General features: G+C 44.1%; 1 protein-coding gene across 3 annotated transcripts in view; it reads left to right on the top strand.

Moving 5' to 3' along the window:
* LOC119973842 (transforming protein RhoA-like) overlaps nucleotides 1-16293 on the top strand; it is a 55116-nt gene that overhangs the window by 34674 nt on the left and 4149 nt on the right. For 2 of the 3 annotated variants that reach the window (XM_038812315.1, XM_038812316.1), the window contains exons 2-3: nucleotides 11187-11344; nucleotides 12491-12611. In XM_038812315.1, the coding sequence (XP_038668243.1) occupies nucleotides 11189-11344; nucleotides 12491-12611 (277 nt within the window). In that variant the 5' untranslated portion in view covers nucleotides 11187-11188. Of the gene's footprint in view, nucleotides 1-8263; nucleotides 8288-11186; nucleotides 11345-12490; nucleotides 12612-16293 lie in introns of those variants that run through there. The other variant, XM_038812314.1, reaches the window with a different exon arrangement.

Genomic DNA, 16293 nt, shown 5'->3' with positions numbered 1-16293 from the left:
GTTGGAAAATATATTTATTTAGAAGGTAACTTTACAATACAATAAATACACACATTTAAACTTTCAGTTTGTTTTCTCTCCGAATGCACACAGGTCAAGTAATGGCAATCTTTTTTCAGAGCTGTGCCAGTGTTCCTCTTGAGCCGATTAATTTGTGTGCGAGTTACATCCCATTATCTTTTTACGTAGAATTTACAGTGCATCCACAGATGCTGTCAGACCTGCTGAGATTGTGCAGCATTTTCTGTTTATGCGGATGTTTTTCCTCAATAACCTCCACTGACCAGAAACCTGCTGCCAGTTCTGCTGACATTCCAGTGCACTACTAAGGGAGTGCTACACTGTTGGAGGTGCCACCCTTAAACTGAGTCTCTATCTCAGGTGAACATAAAAGATTTGTGGAATTATTTTGATGAAAGACAGGGGAATGCTCCCCACCTTTGCCGCCACTTTAGTGTCCTGGCCAATATTAATAGATCCTTCGACCAACATCACTTAAAATGAATTATCTGGATGTTATCAGATTCCTGTTTGTTGGTTTTTACTTTGTGCAAATTTGCTTCTATGCTTCCTATCCTTACTATATTATGGTTTGAAATGTTGTATGGTCATTAAATGCAAGCCGTTCTTTCTAAAAATGCGACAGTAAAGTTGGTTGCTAGGTATACAAGTTAGCTATATGAGTTGATCCATGAATTTCCTCACTTCCTTGTATGACCTTCCATTTGCCAGCTCCAATGTTGCTTTCCAGCTCATGCTTGAAATGACTGAATGTTCATTCAACATTAGAATTTGTTGCTGAAATTTGGTTTTCAGCAGTTCCAGATGGTGTGGCTTTTGAGCATAAAGATTTAGCATTCTGGGGCACCCGTTAATTTGCATTAACAGGAGTTCTACTTGCTCCTCAACCTCGAGGGAACTATAGCCAGAAGTAAGATAGGAATTTGTAAAATTGGAATGTTGTTAAAACAAAATGGTGCAAGCAGTTCTGTTGTGGTCAGTGACTTTCTATTCTAGTTTAGCCATAAAGTAGAATTTTCGCTTGGCAAAGTCGACGTCAGAACTAAGCAAGCAATGTCTTAATACATCATGTTAGGTCAATATTAGTATAGTTTTGTTGTTTAAGCAAAGGATTTTTTTTTTTGTTGGAAAATTCTGAAATTTGAAGTAGGAATATCTCAAAATGTGTTGCACCTAAATCAGCAGCTAATGTGAATTATTAACTCCATACCAACCCTGCGTATTTGGATGGCCAATTCTACTCTCTGGTTTGGTGTTCTAATTATTTTTAGCCAGGTGCTGCTTTTCTTTAGCTGCATTTTTGCAGCCAGCTGGAAAAACATACATCTCTCACGGCCTGCTAAATCCCAAACTAAAGCTACTGAACTTGTTTAGGGAAATGATGCAGGAGGCTTTTCTTGACTGGGATAATCAGACAGTGTGAATGCATGGCCCCTGATTGTTAATACAGGATTGGAGCTGCCTTTGTGTCATTGCCGACTCTCATTTCTCATATTTAAAAAAAAAACACAAGTTGTCAACTTCCACAAACTAGGTAGAGAAAACATATACCAGTCAAAATGACAGCAGAACGAAACAACTTATTTGTATATCACCTTTCATGACTTCACATCTTCACAGCTAACAAAGGATTTTTAAACTACCGTCACTGCAAGGAAACAAGACAGGCAATTTATACACGATTAGATTCTCCAACCAGATAATCTGTATTGCTGAAACTGCACTTGACATGGCAAGTGGAGAGTATTCTAGCACAGCCCTGATTTGACTTGTAGATGGTGGACAGGCTTCATGGAGTCAGGAGGTGAATTACTCTTCACAGAATTCCCAGCCTCTGACCTGTTTTAGCCGCAGTAGTTATATGGCTAGTCCAGTTCAGTTTGTGGTCAATGCTACCTCCAGGATGTTGACAGTGGGGGGATTCTGAGATAGTAGATGCGGTTGACTGTCATAGCAATGCCATTGAATGTCATGGGGAGATGATTGAATTTTCATTGCCCACCACTTGCGTGGCGTGAATGTTACTTGCCATTTATCAGCCCAAGCCCAAATGTTGACCAGGTGTTGCTGCTAATGGGCACGGACTGATTGTATCACTCAACCTTCTGCGTCGCCCCGAGAGAATAAATAGGGCCTTGGTTTAACATATCTTCTGATTGTGCAGTGCTCCATCACCATTGCAGTGTAGAGTCTCAGGAGTAGGATGCAAACCTAAAAGCAGTATTGGAGATGATGTGAACCTGCAAGTTTGGATGTTCTGGGTATCCTGCTGTCACTTATTGCTGATGCACTCTACCAGTTACGGCACATGGTAAATACTGGGATGAAATTTATACGATACCCTGTCTTGAACACTGATTATTGTCTAAACATTACAGTGCATGCTTAAATCAAATTAGAGGAATAGTTTATGATCTTCAAGCAAAATATATATTGGCAATAAAGGTTAATACCAATAAAGACCCTGGTGAAAGTGGCCTATGCCAGCAATGGGAAACCTGCTCAGTGAATCAGTTATCAATCGTACCCGATCTACATCCCACTGAAGTTTAAACTCTGTGGAGACTTTCTTTCATAGTTGTTTTTACTTGCTTTGAAATGGAAAATGTTGGCAAGATTTTCCAGGTCAATGGAAAATAAAAAGATTGCGTGGTGGAAAACATTGGCTGTCATTTTGCATTTTTTCACTACTGCCCCCCCCTTTCCATCAATTTGAATTTTTAATTCATTTTCTGACGTGTAGATTCTTTTACCTCTGCATCCTGTACGTTCTATTGTCTATGAACTATAGTCCGTATTGAGTGAAGTTTCATAGAACATGCAGCGTGGAACTGGGAAATTTAGCCCAACTAGTCTGCACAAAAAAAATAGTCCAGAGACCCAGGGAAGACCTGGGGACCCGAGTTCAAATCCCACCACTGCAGATGGTGAAATTTGAATCCATAAAATAAACTGCAATTATAAATCTTAACGGTGAACATGTTGATTGTTGCAAAACCCATCTGGTTCACTAATGTCCTTTAGGGAAGGAAATCTGTCATCCTTATCTGGTTTGGCCTGCAGGTGACAGATCAACAGCAATATGGTTAACTCGCCAATGCCCTCCAAAATGAAGAGTAGTTGGTGATGGGCAATAAATGCTGGCCCAACCAACAACGCCAACATCCTATAAATGAATTTTTAATACAGTTTTGGTGCTTCTCATGAGTCTCATTCCATTAGCCTCATCTCAATCTTTTGTCATATCGTTCTATCCCCTTGTACTTTTGCAGTTTTCTTTTTAAAACATGCAACCTATTTATCTTGACCACCTCCTATAGCGGAAACTTTGACATTCTAATCATCCTCATTTCTGCGTTTACCAGTATCTCGTTCCCTGTGCTCTTTTAGTTTCTCATTTGCTAAGATGTAGGTGAGGTTTCCATTTTTTGCTGTCAAGTTGTATTACCCCTCATATCTTTTAACTGCTCAGTCTGCACGTTTGCCTTTTTTAAAAAAAAAAGTTTTAATCTTGCAAACATACAAAATATTGAACCAGATTCATACAACGTACAAACACCCCCCCCCCCCCCGCCATTTCCATTTAATAAAAAATTGTTACATTTTCAGAATACCACCATTTCAACCATTTATGCACAATAGTTAACTATTCCAACCTTTCATAACCCCCCCCCCCCCCACAAACCCAAAAGAAATGACAACCAATCCCCAATCTCTCTTTCCCCCCCCCCCCCCCCCCAAAGTATCTGATGGTAATGAACTCTTTGAAAAAGAAAATTGCTGACATCTGATGTGCAACTTTTCAACTGAACCTCTCATTAGATACTTGAATTTTTTCTAAGTGATAAAATTCCATCAGGTCTCCGAGCCAAGCTTGCTGCACTGGGTGGGAATGAGGACCACCAGCGAAACAAGATTCACCTACGGGCTATCAAGGAAGCAAAGGCCATCTGCCTTCGCCCCTGTCTGTAACTGTCAAGTTGAGATCCCCAAAAAGCCACCAAAGGGCCCGTCTTCAAGCCGACGCCAAGAATTCCCCTCGTGATGCTGAACAAAGGTTCATGAGCCCAGGGCAGGATCACAAGAAGTGTGTGCGATGGGTAGGGCCCCCAGAGCACTGCTCGCACCTATCCTCTAGTTCTCCAAAAACCTACTTATGCAGCCCTAGTCAAATGCGCCCTATGCACCACCTTGAATTGTATGTATCAGGCTGAGCCGAGTGCACAAAGAGGTAGAGTTTACTCTATATACAGGGCCTTGCTCCACTCCCCATTCTCGCGTTACTGGCCCAACTCTTCCCACTTTTCATTTTGTCCAACAGGACCTGATCTGTTGATTCCAGCTGATCTCCAGCATCCCTCCCTCCCCTACACTTGCTGCCGAATGAAACAATCTCCTTGTGCGCAAAGTTTCATACTTTGTAATATCAACACTGGTTAGGTCCTGAGAACTTGCACTTCCCCAGCCACTCCTCAAAGTTCAGGAACATACCATCAACAAACCGATCACCAAGCCCCTCCAACCATACTCTTTCCTAGCCCAAAGGACGAATCCAAAACTTCTGACACAAAAATAGTGGTTTCCACTGATTGGAGCCAACATCGACAAAGCACCAGTTTGAAGTGCCATCTAAATTGTCCCCATATTTTTGAGGCACTGCCAAGGGCCCAGGTGGCACTGCAAAGTCGGCAGAAGGTGCCAGTGTATCAGTGCCAGGGTGGAACTGCCACGGTTCAGGGTCTGAAGAGGGCCACGCCCATGAAATGAGAGTGGTGGGGATGCAGGGTGGGTATGAAGATGCCTCTGGAACGTTGGGGGGGCGGGGGGGGGGGGGGGGGAAGAAGGAAGGAAGTGTGGGAAGGAAAAAGAAGGGGGGGGGACCCTCAGTGACCCCATTGTGGGGTGTCATCACATGGGAGTAGGGGGGGGAGGTGCTGTGGGGTAATGCCCATATATGTAGGGTGACATTGACCATGAGTGGGTTGGGGGTGGGGAAGAGAGAGAGAGAGACCCACAAGTTTACTTGGAGATAGGGGCACCCTTTCAAAATGGTGGCCCAATCTCTGAGGAACTTTCTGGCCAGTGAGTTTGGCTCTACAGTGATGAAAATAATTCAAAGTATGGGCTAAACCGGTGAAAACATACCCTGGCTCCAAAATAAGTGACTGTGTAGTTAGATAGTAGTGGGGAACTCGCCGACGCAGCCAGCGGGAAACTCGCAGCAAAACCCGCCACAAATGACACTTTTCTATGAGATCACATCCATTATCTCCTCTGCACTGGAGAGAGGGTCCGTCATATACAGTAACAGGTCGTCCGCATGTAGGGACACTCTATGCTCCCTCCCTCCCCCTCTATTTATTCCCCTCCACTTTGTGAATGACCTCAACGAGATAGCCAGAGAATCAATAGCCAGGGCAAACCGAGAGGAGGCAATGGACATCCCTGACTCGTCCCTCTTCCCAGTCGGAAGTATTTTGAGTTTAAATCAATTGTTTGGACTCCCGCAGTAGGGGCTCTATGCAAAAAGCCGGATCCAGAATATAAACCTAGGTCTAAAGCCAAACCTATCCAAGACCTCAAATAAATAGCTCCATTCCATCCTATTGAATGCCTCCTCTGCAGCCAGAGAAATAATCACCACCATTTCAGGGGATGGAGAGGGGAACAGTACCACTTTGAGCAACCTCTGGACATTGGCTGTACCAAAGAGGGTGGCAACGTCCCTCAAGTTAGAGAGTCCTCCAGCAGCACTGTGGTTAACAATCTGACAAACTTATTGTAAAATTCAGTTGGGAATCTGTCCAGTCCCGGCGCCTTCCCCAACTGCATCAAACCCTCCTTAATTACCAGAGGCTGAGGAGCTACCAATTCCTCCCTATCCTCTTGCTCGCTACCGGGAAGGCCAAACCGTCTACAAACCCTGACACTGAGAACTCATCCTCCAGGGGTTCCGACTTGTACAGGTTCCGGTAGAACGCTTCAAATGCCCCATTAACTATGGTCAGAGTGGAGACTAGTCTATTTGAGTTGGCTACTCCGCTGCTACAGGTAATGTATCAAACTTAGCAGAAATGGTGTGTAGTTTAGCTTTCCCCGAGTAAGAATACAATACAAATTATTCTGATCTAAGTTTCTGGGATCCAAAGTGGATTTCCTCACTGAATGCCATCTGTCACAGTTTGTTCCACCTCGTTTGTGTCTCTTTATAACTTTCTTATTCATGAAGGTCATGTCTTCTCTGCCTTGCCCCTCTCCTGAGGTGTGGTGATCCTCTGGTTAAATCACCACCAGTCAGCTCTCCCCCTCAAAGAGGAAGGCAGCCTATGGTCACCTGGGACTATAGCAACTTTATTTTTACTCATCTGTAAGAAACTTGCTATGCTTCGATGAGAGTAATGCTGCTCACTGCGTGGTGACTTTCAAAATGTTTGTTACATTATTTAGAGCCTAATCCAATTCCAGTAGAGAAGCTTGGAGCATTTTCATTTTTCCTTCCATCTGTAATTTTGATACTTCAGGAAGAAAAATCTGCTTTCTTTCCGAGTATGCACTTTATTTCTGCAATCTCTACCATCACGGCCTTTTAAATTGACTTGTCAGCCAGCATTCATTCTGACATACCTTCATGGAATGTCGCAACTGTTTTAAGATTGCTGGTGTCCACAGCAAACAACGTTCTTAGGCAGGTCAAAACAATTACTATACTACTGCCTTCCCTTCGTCACAGTCTATGTATGACATAAGAGAAGCCATAAAGGCCATTGCTCACCTATGTGGTTGGATCAAAATGTAAATTAATTTCTTCACAGTAAATGCATTGAGATTTTATCTTGCTTTCATAAGCTGTAGATTTGCATGTTGATATATTATCTGGGAGCACCTGTAATTCATCCACCTTTGTTCAGTAAGGGAAGAGATGTCTGTGTGTATGTTTCTGAAGACTGATGAGATTTCCTTTATCAAGAAGTCTGCCAACGTAGCCCAAAGATTGGAAACCAGCATCCTATTTGCACTGCACGTGGTCAGTTTATTCCACCAATAGATCTAAACAGCCTATGTTTTCTTTATCCTCATTGCTTGACTTTCCACATGGTATCATGGAGATTAGGGGTTGGTTAGTTCAGTTGACTAGATGGCTTGAGTGTAGTGTAATGCTAAGCCAATGGGGTTACAATTTCCTTATTGGCTGAGGATTTTGGGGCCTGCCTCCTCACCTTGCCCCACAGTGATATGGGTGGTGCGGTAGCACAGTGGTTAGCACTATTGCTTCACAGCTCCAGGGTCCCAGGTTCGAATCCCGGCTTGGTCACTGTCTGTGCGCAGTCTGCACGTTTTCCCCGTGTCTGCATAGGTTTCCTCTGGGTGCTCCGGTTTTCTCCCACAGTCCAAAGATGTGCAGGTTAGGTGGACTGGCCATGCTAAATTACCCTTCGTGTCCAAAATGGTTGGGTTAGGTTACGGGGTTAGGGTGGAGGTATGAGCTTGAGTAGGGTGATCTTTCCAAGGGCCCGTGCAGACTTGATGGGCCGAATGGCCTCATACTGCACTTAAATTCATGGCATGAGCCAGCCACAATTAGCAACACTAAAGAAGAAATTGGCGCAGGAGTGAACCATATGGCCCATCGAGCCTGCTGCCACATCCAATATGATCATGGCTGATTGATTCCACTTTCCTGCCTGCTCCCCGTATCCCTCGATGCCCTGAGACACCAGAAATCTTGAGAAAAGATAGAGTGACGAGTTGCAATCAGGGACCTAAGTGTCAATTCTTTAGACCCTGCATTGGAGAGTCGAGTGCCAGAGGTCGAGTTGTTTTTATTTTAATAGGACAGGGTGTTCGTGGGAACAGTGCAACTCCGCATTGATCTGCATCCATTCTGACCTGTACAGGCCTAGTGAGAGCTAAAAACTGAACTGGAAATGGATAGTAATCCTTGCATTTATGCAGCTAGTTAGTCATGTTGTTAGAACACCTCAAAAGCATTTCACACATTAGGCTGATTTTGAAGTATTCAAACTATCATTTAGACAGAATTATAACATTATGAATTACATTCAGTCCTATGCACAGACACCCCTCTAGTAGGTGGTGCCACATGCAGCAGAAGTGCCTGGAGGAGGCTACTTTTAATATTTATGACTCTATTGGTTCCGCATGCCATTTCCTTCTGGTTCTGACATGCAATCCACCCATTCGAACAGGTATTCAGGGTTGTTTGGCAGTGACAAGTATCCTGGAGGTCGGTGAAAGAATAGAAATAGTAAGTATATTTCTGCCATTTCTAAGTTTTTTTTTCCAGTTTCTTGTCTTTTAATGTTAGAACTTGTTTTTGAGCCAACAAAAATATTTTTTCGCAGCAGCACCCTTGCTGGTTTGAATAGATTTCTTAAAGGAACCACCACCCAGTTTCCCCCACTCGGATATGACTGCAGTAAGGAGGGCCCTCTGCAAGGATGGTCAGGCAGCAAGCACAAGGGGTCCTCTTGCTGCATATGGGGGGGGGGGGGGGGGGGGGAAATACCGTGCTTGAGCAGACCAAAAGAACAGTAGATCCCAATGATACTACTAAAATAATAGGCAGCATTCTGCAGGTTTACAAACATTTTGCAGTGCAAACCACGGTTAGTTTATACGGAGAAATGGAAATGCATTAAAAAAAAATCAAGTTCTGAAATCAATTTTGAGCACTTCACCTTCAAAATGATGTTGATTTGTTGAGGGGGTTTGAGCACCGAAGTACTGCAAACTGATTAAATGTGTTTGAACACTTTTGGTAGGAATGGTTTGCAGCGATTAGATGGAGATGATTTTTGGCAGGTTTCCAGTAAACATATTTGTATGGAAATCTGTGGTACAGAAAGGACTTTGTTTGCTATACTATCTCTCTTGTCTTCTGAATGTTCAGCCAGCAGTCCCTGTTATCTTTAGGATAGATGATTTGAGCTCAGTTAGTGAAGGGGGGTAAAATGAAAAATATCAGTTTTGGAAGGTATTGTTTATGTATTTCTGGAGTTACCCAAAATCAAATCACAGAATCTTGCAAAAAAGGAGGGAAGTGTTCCAAATTTACTACAAAAATAATTACCTGTATATTAAATAACCTCTGTCTCTTTTTTGTACAATTTCAACAATACCTTTTATACATAATACGTCTGCATTTTGTTTGCAGTTCCTGCTTCTATTTCTAAGTAACAACAGCTGAAAACATTGCCTTGTGTGTGCATTCCTTTAACTGTTTTGTTTACTAGATTTTTTTTCTAACCTTGTGCCATACTTGGCTTGCATTACAAATACCCTTGAGTGAGCAAAGGATATATTTGCATGATATTTGGATATCTGAATTCATTGTGGCAAAGGTTTTGAATCAGAAATTTGTTTGTAAGATACAAAATATTTGTGTATCAATTAACTTAAGTTCTGAGAAAGCATTTTTAAAATCAGGGGTTGGCGTAAAATCTGGGTTTGGCAACGTGGTGGCACAGCGGTTAGCACTGCTGCCTCACAGCACCAGGGACCCAGGTTCAATTCTGGCCGTGGGTTAGTGTAGGGTTTTCACCTTCTCCCTGTGTCAGCGTGGGTTTCCTCCGGGTGCTCTGGTTTCCTCCCATAGTCCAAAGATGTGCAGGTTAGGTGGATTGGGCATGCTAAATTGCCCCAGAGTGCCTGCAGTTGTGCAGGTTAGGTGGGGTTACAGGGAGAGTGGGTCTCGGAAGGGTGCTCTTTCAGAGGGTCGATGCAGACTCGATGGGCCGAATGCTGTCCTTCTAGCGATTCTATGAACATTTCTAATCGCACCGTTCTTGTTGAGAACTTGGAAGTTTCTTTTTAATCCAAAGATTGTGTTTCAAGGTAAGACTTTCAGACTGATTATGAAATCAACATGCACGAATGCCATTCAGTACTAGACTTACAAAAAAAAAAAGCATCGCAATAATAAAATAATGACCATTTGCACAGTTTGAAATTTCTGGAATGTAAGGATTGATTGAGATCTGGGAATTGTGGTACCATTGTGCTTTGGATTTAAGGTGATTAGTAGAAGGATTAGAGGGGACATGAGGGCAAACCTTTTCACCCAGAGATTGGTGGAGTCTGGAATTGATTGCTGAAGTTGGTGCTTGAGGCTGCAACACCTAACTTATTTAGAAGGTACCTGGATCTGCATCTGCTGTAACTTTAAAGACTATGGACCAGGTGCTGGACAATAGGATTAAAATGAGTAGCTAGTTGCTTCACCTTTTTTGGCGGGCACATACATGATGGGCCTCTTTCTGCACCGTAACTTTTCTATAATTTCCATGGTTTTTTAAATCCCCCCCCCCCCCCAACACACACACACACCGCCATTTAAGAAAAAAGCCTGAATATTTCATAATGTTGGACTGACTGTCGATACTTCCATTTACTACCTCGTTGGGAGGAGTAGCTGGAGACTTCCTTTGGGTTTTTGTCAGCTTGTAGGATCTCATTTCCTGGCCTTCAAATACTAATTGTCATACAATTATACTGTCGTAATGGGCAACCTCACCGATAGAGAATCTGCAGAAACCTGAATGCTCACCACAGTATGCTGGAGCTCTGACGCACTGAGCTATTGTGCCACCCACATTTTTCAAAGACATTACATCAGTTAACTTACTGATGCACCCATTGTGCTTGCTGAGAATTGTCTAAACCTGTAAACCGGGACTTTTATTATTGGTAAGAAATGTGTGCCTGAATAATGGTATTTCTAATTTGTGTTTCAATGTATTGGCAACTGTCTGATTTATGTTGTATTCCAAAATATTGGTTCATGTAAAAGTTATTTATACTTTTCAGAGATTCTGTATTAAACCAGAGAATTGATTACTGGGAGCAGAAATAAGCTGACTGGGCCACTAGAAGGTCCTAGTTCATGTTCTATAATAAATTTGTTATTTCCAGTCATTTGGTCAGCTACAATTGACCTTGATGTTTCTAGCCAGAGGCCCCACTAGTATTAAGATCCAACTGCATTTTGAATTTTTCCAAATTTTAAAATAAATTTGAACGATCTTGATAGCTGCAGTTTTTTAAAACAAAGAAAAATCTCCTGGCATTTGGAATGGTTCGCATCTGAAAAAGAGAACGCACATTCCTTTGAGTGGTCTTGTAATTGTAATTTTGTATTTTTACAGTGATGGCTGCCATTCGCAAAAAACTGGTTATAGTTGGTGATGGCGCCTGTGGGAAGACATGTCTACTAATCGTCTTCAGTAAAGATCAGTTTCCCGAGGTGTATGTTCCAACGGTTTTTGAAAATTATGTAGCAGATATTGAAGTGGATGGAAAACAGGTTGGTAGTAAACGATGGGAGGTACTATTGTTTGGTGCATTATAGGTGTAGCATCATTTACAATATTTTAATGACCATGTTCTGTTACCTGACATTCACTGCAAGGCCAAAACCTAGATAAATGAGAAAAAGGATGAACTATGTGTATTGATATAGGTTTGTTCTCAAAATTGATTGGGGTGGGAAAGGAAGGTGCTAATGTGTGGAGCATTGATGGCTGTTATTTTTCATCTAAACTACTCCTGCAAGCCATATGATCTTCCCTTGCTCCTACGCTGAATAAATACTGCAGACAAAACCCCTCTTTGCACCAGTTTGTTTTTAAAACTAGTAGCCACGACATCTTGCGTGCTTGAGTTAGGTAACAGAATGTTTTTTGAAATTTTGGAATTGGTGTCAAGAACCAAATGTTACTTGGACTTGCAAACAACTTTCAGCACAGAAACTGGACCTCTGGTCCAACTGATCTGTTTATGCTTCACTCCAATCTCCTCCCATCTCTCTTCATCCAACCCTATCATCATATCCTCTATTCCTCTGTCCCTCACGCTTACCTACTGCTTAAATCCATCTATGCCGTTTGCATCAGCTCTCTTTTTAGTAGCAAGTTCCACATTCTAACAACTCTTTTGGTAAAGCTATATCTCCTATATCCCGATTTGATGTATTGGTCACCATCTTATATTTATGGCCTCCAGTTTTGGCATTGGAACTATCCATGGAAATGTGAAGTTGGTGGGTTGAGGCATGCTAAAAAAGTAAAACTATCTTTTCCATATTCTATCTGACTTGAGAAATCTTGATCCTAACACGATGCAGAAGGAAAATGTGCTTTATTCTTCAGAAATCCTCCTTCCTGAGCTTAATTTTTCAACAGCCTCGACTAAATTAGTAGCTCATTAACTCTTGAATAGAACATTCACGCACTTTTGAGTTCCTAACAGTATTCACACTTTGCCTTATTTAGAAAACTGTTCAGCAAGCAGACCCTTTCGAAGGGGTTGCACTAATATAGGGGTGTTTTATTTTGAAGGGCAAAAGACATTTATCCAGGCTGACCTTCTGTCCGTTGTACATTACCACACTGCATGGACAGAATTTGAACATTTCAGATTCTGAAAATTTATCGTTAATTTTCTTCTGCAGGTTGAACTGGCACTTTGGGACACAGCAGGACAGGAAGACTATGATCGACTTAGGCCTCTCTCCTATCCAGATACAGATGTTATTCTAATGTGTTTTTCTATTGATAGCCCTGACAGTTTAGGTAAGGGTGTACCTTTTGTTATATGGGGTTTAATCAGAGCATTCAATCTCTTTCCTATCCACCGGTTGCATGTTTTGGTGTTTTTTATTGTTAGTTTTTGAGATGTAATTCAGGTGTGCTTAATTGGAATTATTTCCTTTCAAATGAAGAATAATCATTTTAACGTTAATACAAGAGAATATTTAAAGAAGTTAAAGCCTGTTAAATAAGTGAATTGTGATACCACATTTTTAAGAAGATAAGACAGCCAGAATTTCAATCATATAAGGGTTTTACAATTGAAAAGTGCCCAATTTACCACTGACAACTTTTAAAAAGAAACATATTTCCAGACTTCATTGTTGATTATCTTGTAAAGTAATATCTGTAAGATGGTGTGCAGCTAAAATTTTGTTCTACAGTCACACCACCGTTAGTGTGTCATATCATTGGCTTTAATCCTACTGCTGCATAGCTATTCTCAGCTGTTTACATATCATGGAGGCGGTAGCATAGTGGTACTGTCACTGGACTAGAAACCAGAAACCCAGGGTGATGCTTGGTAGACTGGGTTCTAATCCCATCACTGCACAAATGTGAAATCTGAATTCAGTAAAAATCTGGAATTAAAAATCTAATGATGACCATTGCTGACTTAAAAACCCACCTGGTTCACTCATGTTCTTTAGGGAAGGAAATCAGCCATCCTTATCTGGTTTGACCTACATGTGACCCAGACCCAGAACAATGTAGTTGACTCTTAACTGCCCCCTCGGGTAATTGGGGATGGAAAATAAATGCTGGCACAGCCTGCGATGCCCACGCTCCATGAATGAATTAAAAAAACAATAACAGAGCAGCTAGTCTTGGCATAATGTTTCACTAGTCTTCTGGAAACATTGTAAGGGATCTTCCTGACATTGAAGGCTCTTGTGTGTCAACTTGTCTGAGAATTGGAAACTACCATAACATTGTCTAAACTCCTTTCAAAATAAAACTGAGTTCACTGATATTTTGATGGGGGGGGGGGGTTCTCTCTGAGTATACAAGAAGTCAGAGACATGGGATGTTGCTTGGAAATATATTTGGAGATGGCAGGACAGCTTAAAAAACAGCTAATAAATCAAATGTAATCCTGGGCTTTAAGAATGGAGGCATAGAGTACAAAAGCCAGGAAGTTAAGCTAAACCTATGCAAAATACTAGTTTATCCCCAGCTGGAGTATTGTATCTAATTCTGGGTACTGCAGTTAAAGATAAGGGGCGGAATTCTTCGCTCCCGGGAAAAATCGGGACGGCCGTCGTGAACTCGGCCGAGTTTCACGCCGGCCTCGGAGGCCGCCCCTCTCACCGTATGGGCAGCATGGTAGCAATGGGTAGCATGGTGGTTAGCATAAATGCTTCACAGCTCCAGGGTCCCAGGTTCGATTCCCGAGCTGGGTCACTGTCTGTGCGGAGTCTGCACGTCCTCCCCGTGTGTGCGTGGGTTTCCTCCGGGTGCTCCGGTTTCCTCCCACAGTCCAAAGATGTGCGGGTTAGATGGATTAGCCATGCTAAATTGCCCGTAGTGTCCTAAAAAAGTAAGGTTAGGGGAGGGGGGGGGGGGGGGGGGTTGTTGGGTTACGGGTATAGGGTGGATACGTGGGTTTGAGTAGGGTGATCATGACTCGGCACAACATCGAGGGCCGAAGGGCCTGTTCTGTGCTGTACTGTTCTATGTTCTATGTATTCACCCCCACCCGGGGGGCTAGGAGCGGCGCTCCATTATTCTCAGCCGCCGGGCCTTGTCGTTTGCGTCAAGGCGGCGCGCCGAGAATGACGCGACGGCGGCGCCTATGTGATGTCAGCCATGCATGCGTAGATTGGCCGGCTCCAACCCGCGCATGCGCGGCTGACGTCACGACGGCTGACAGCTCAAACCCGCGCATGCGCTGTGGCCGTCATCTGCCCCGCAAAAGGTGGTGGCTTGATCTTGCAGGGCGGCGGAGACGAAAGAGTGCCAGCTTTTAGACGCTGGCCCGACGATCGGTGGGCACCGATCGTGGGCCAGTCCCCTCCCGAGCACGGCCGTGGTGCTCACTCCCCTCTCCGCCCCCACACAAGCTTCAAACGGGCCTTTGGCGCCCATGTTCACGACGGCAGCGACCAGGTGTGGTTGGCGCCATCGTGAACCGGTCGCGAAGGGCAGGCCGCTTGGCCCATCCGGGCCAGAGTATCGCCGGACACCGTGAAAAACGGCGAGCGGCGATTCTTCCGAGCGGGGGTGGGAGAATCGTGGGGGGCGCCAGGGGAGGCGTGAAATTAGTCGACTGGCCCTCCCGCGATTCTCCCACCCGGCGTGGGGAGCGGAGAATCGCGCTCATGGTGTGAAGGCTTTGAAACAGGTCCAGAAAAGATGTACTCGAATGGTTCCAGGGCTGAGGGATTATAGTAAAATGGATGAACTGGGGTTATGAGGTTTAGAGCAGAGAAGGCTAAGAGGAGATTTGATAGCAGTAACTAAAATCAGGAAGGGTTAAAATAGAGATAATAAGTGAAACTAGCTCCAAACCAGAGGACACAGATTTCAGTTGATTGACAGAAGAAGCGACATGAGTGGTTAGGATTTGGGATGCGTGTCTAGGGAAGGGGTGCTGCAGGGACCTGTATGGACGACTCTTAGAAAGGACACACTCCTCACTGGGTAAAACAAGGGAAAATGCGAGCTTGGGATGGAAATAGGGTGGAGACTCTGAGCGAATCACTGAACAAGGCTAACTCCACCTCCTCCTGCGCAAGGTTAAGCCCTCGTGTAGCTGAAAGTGGTGCAAAGAGCACATCTAAAAAGAACCCGAATAAGCAGGTTCTTCACGGAGGTGGAGGATCAATGTGAACAGTGCCAGGGAGGCCCGGCCAACGTGCTCACATGTTCTGGGCCTGCCGCAGACTTGTTGGGTTCTGGACAATCTTCTTCGAAGCAGTGTCCAAGGTTGTGAGGGTGGAGTGGTGCCCTGGGGTGGCAGTCTTCAGACCAGCCAGATCTACATATCGGGAAGAAGGCTGACGCCCTTGGCTTTGCTTCCTCAATCGCCCACCAGAGAATCTTGCTCGGCTGGCAATCAGCCGCACCATCCACAGCTGCAGACTGGCAGGCAGACCTGGCGGAATTTCTCTACCTGGAGAAGATCAAGTTCACCCTCAAGACGATCCAAGGATGGCTTCCACAAAGCATGGAGGCCATTTGTTAACTTGTTGCGAGGCCTGTTTGAAGCCAACAACCAATAGAGCGGGGGAGGCGACATGGGAACCAATGGGGCCACAGGGAGCGGACAGAAATGGGAGGGGAGGAAACCGGGCATGGGGGAAACCAAAGAAAGGAAACAAGGGAGAGGCCAGAAAACGGACACCACAAAGACCAGAGGGCCCAATACAAGGCCATAGAAACGAGAACCCTCAAAAGTAGGCTGATAACAGGAAGGGATGAGGGAAGAAGAAGGCAGAGGAGGCCAAGTGATGGTGAGGAAGGAGAAGAAGGGCACCGCACACACATAAGCACTGGACAACTAGCCACGGTGAAGTAAAGGGAGGCGGGGCGGGGGGGGGGGGGGGGGGGGGGGGGGGCCGACACCAAAAAATAAGTTGTAAATTGGAACCGTCGCATCTATAGTGACATATAAGGGACACCTTGACAAATACATGAATAGGATGGGAATAGAGGGATACGG

The sequence above is a fragment of the Scyliorhinus canicula genome, chromosome 11, assembly GCF_902713615.1.
Source record: "Scyliorhinus canicula chromosome 11, sScyCan1.1, whole genome shotgun sequence".
NCBI lineage: Eukaryota > Metazoa > Chordata > Chondrichthyes > Carcharhiniformes > Scyliorhinidae > Scyliorhinus > Scyliorhinus canicula.
Note: the sequence above shows the minus strand (reverse complement) of the source record. Positions and strands in the feature narration are given on the sequence as shown.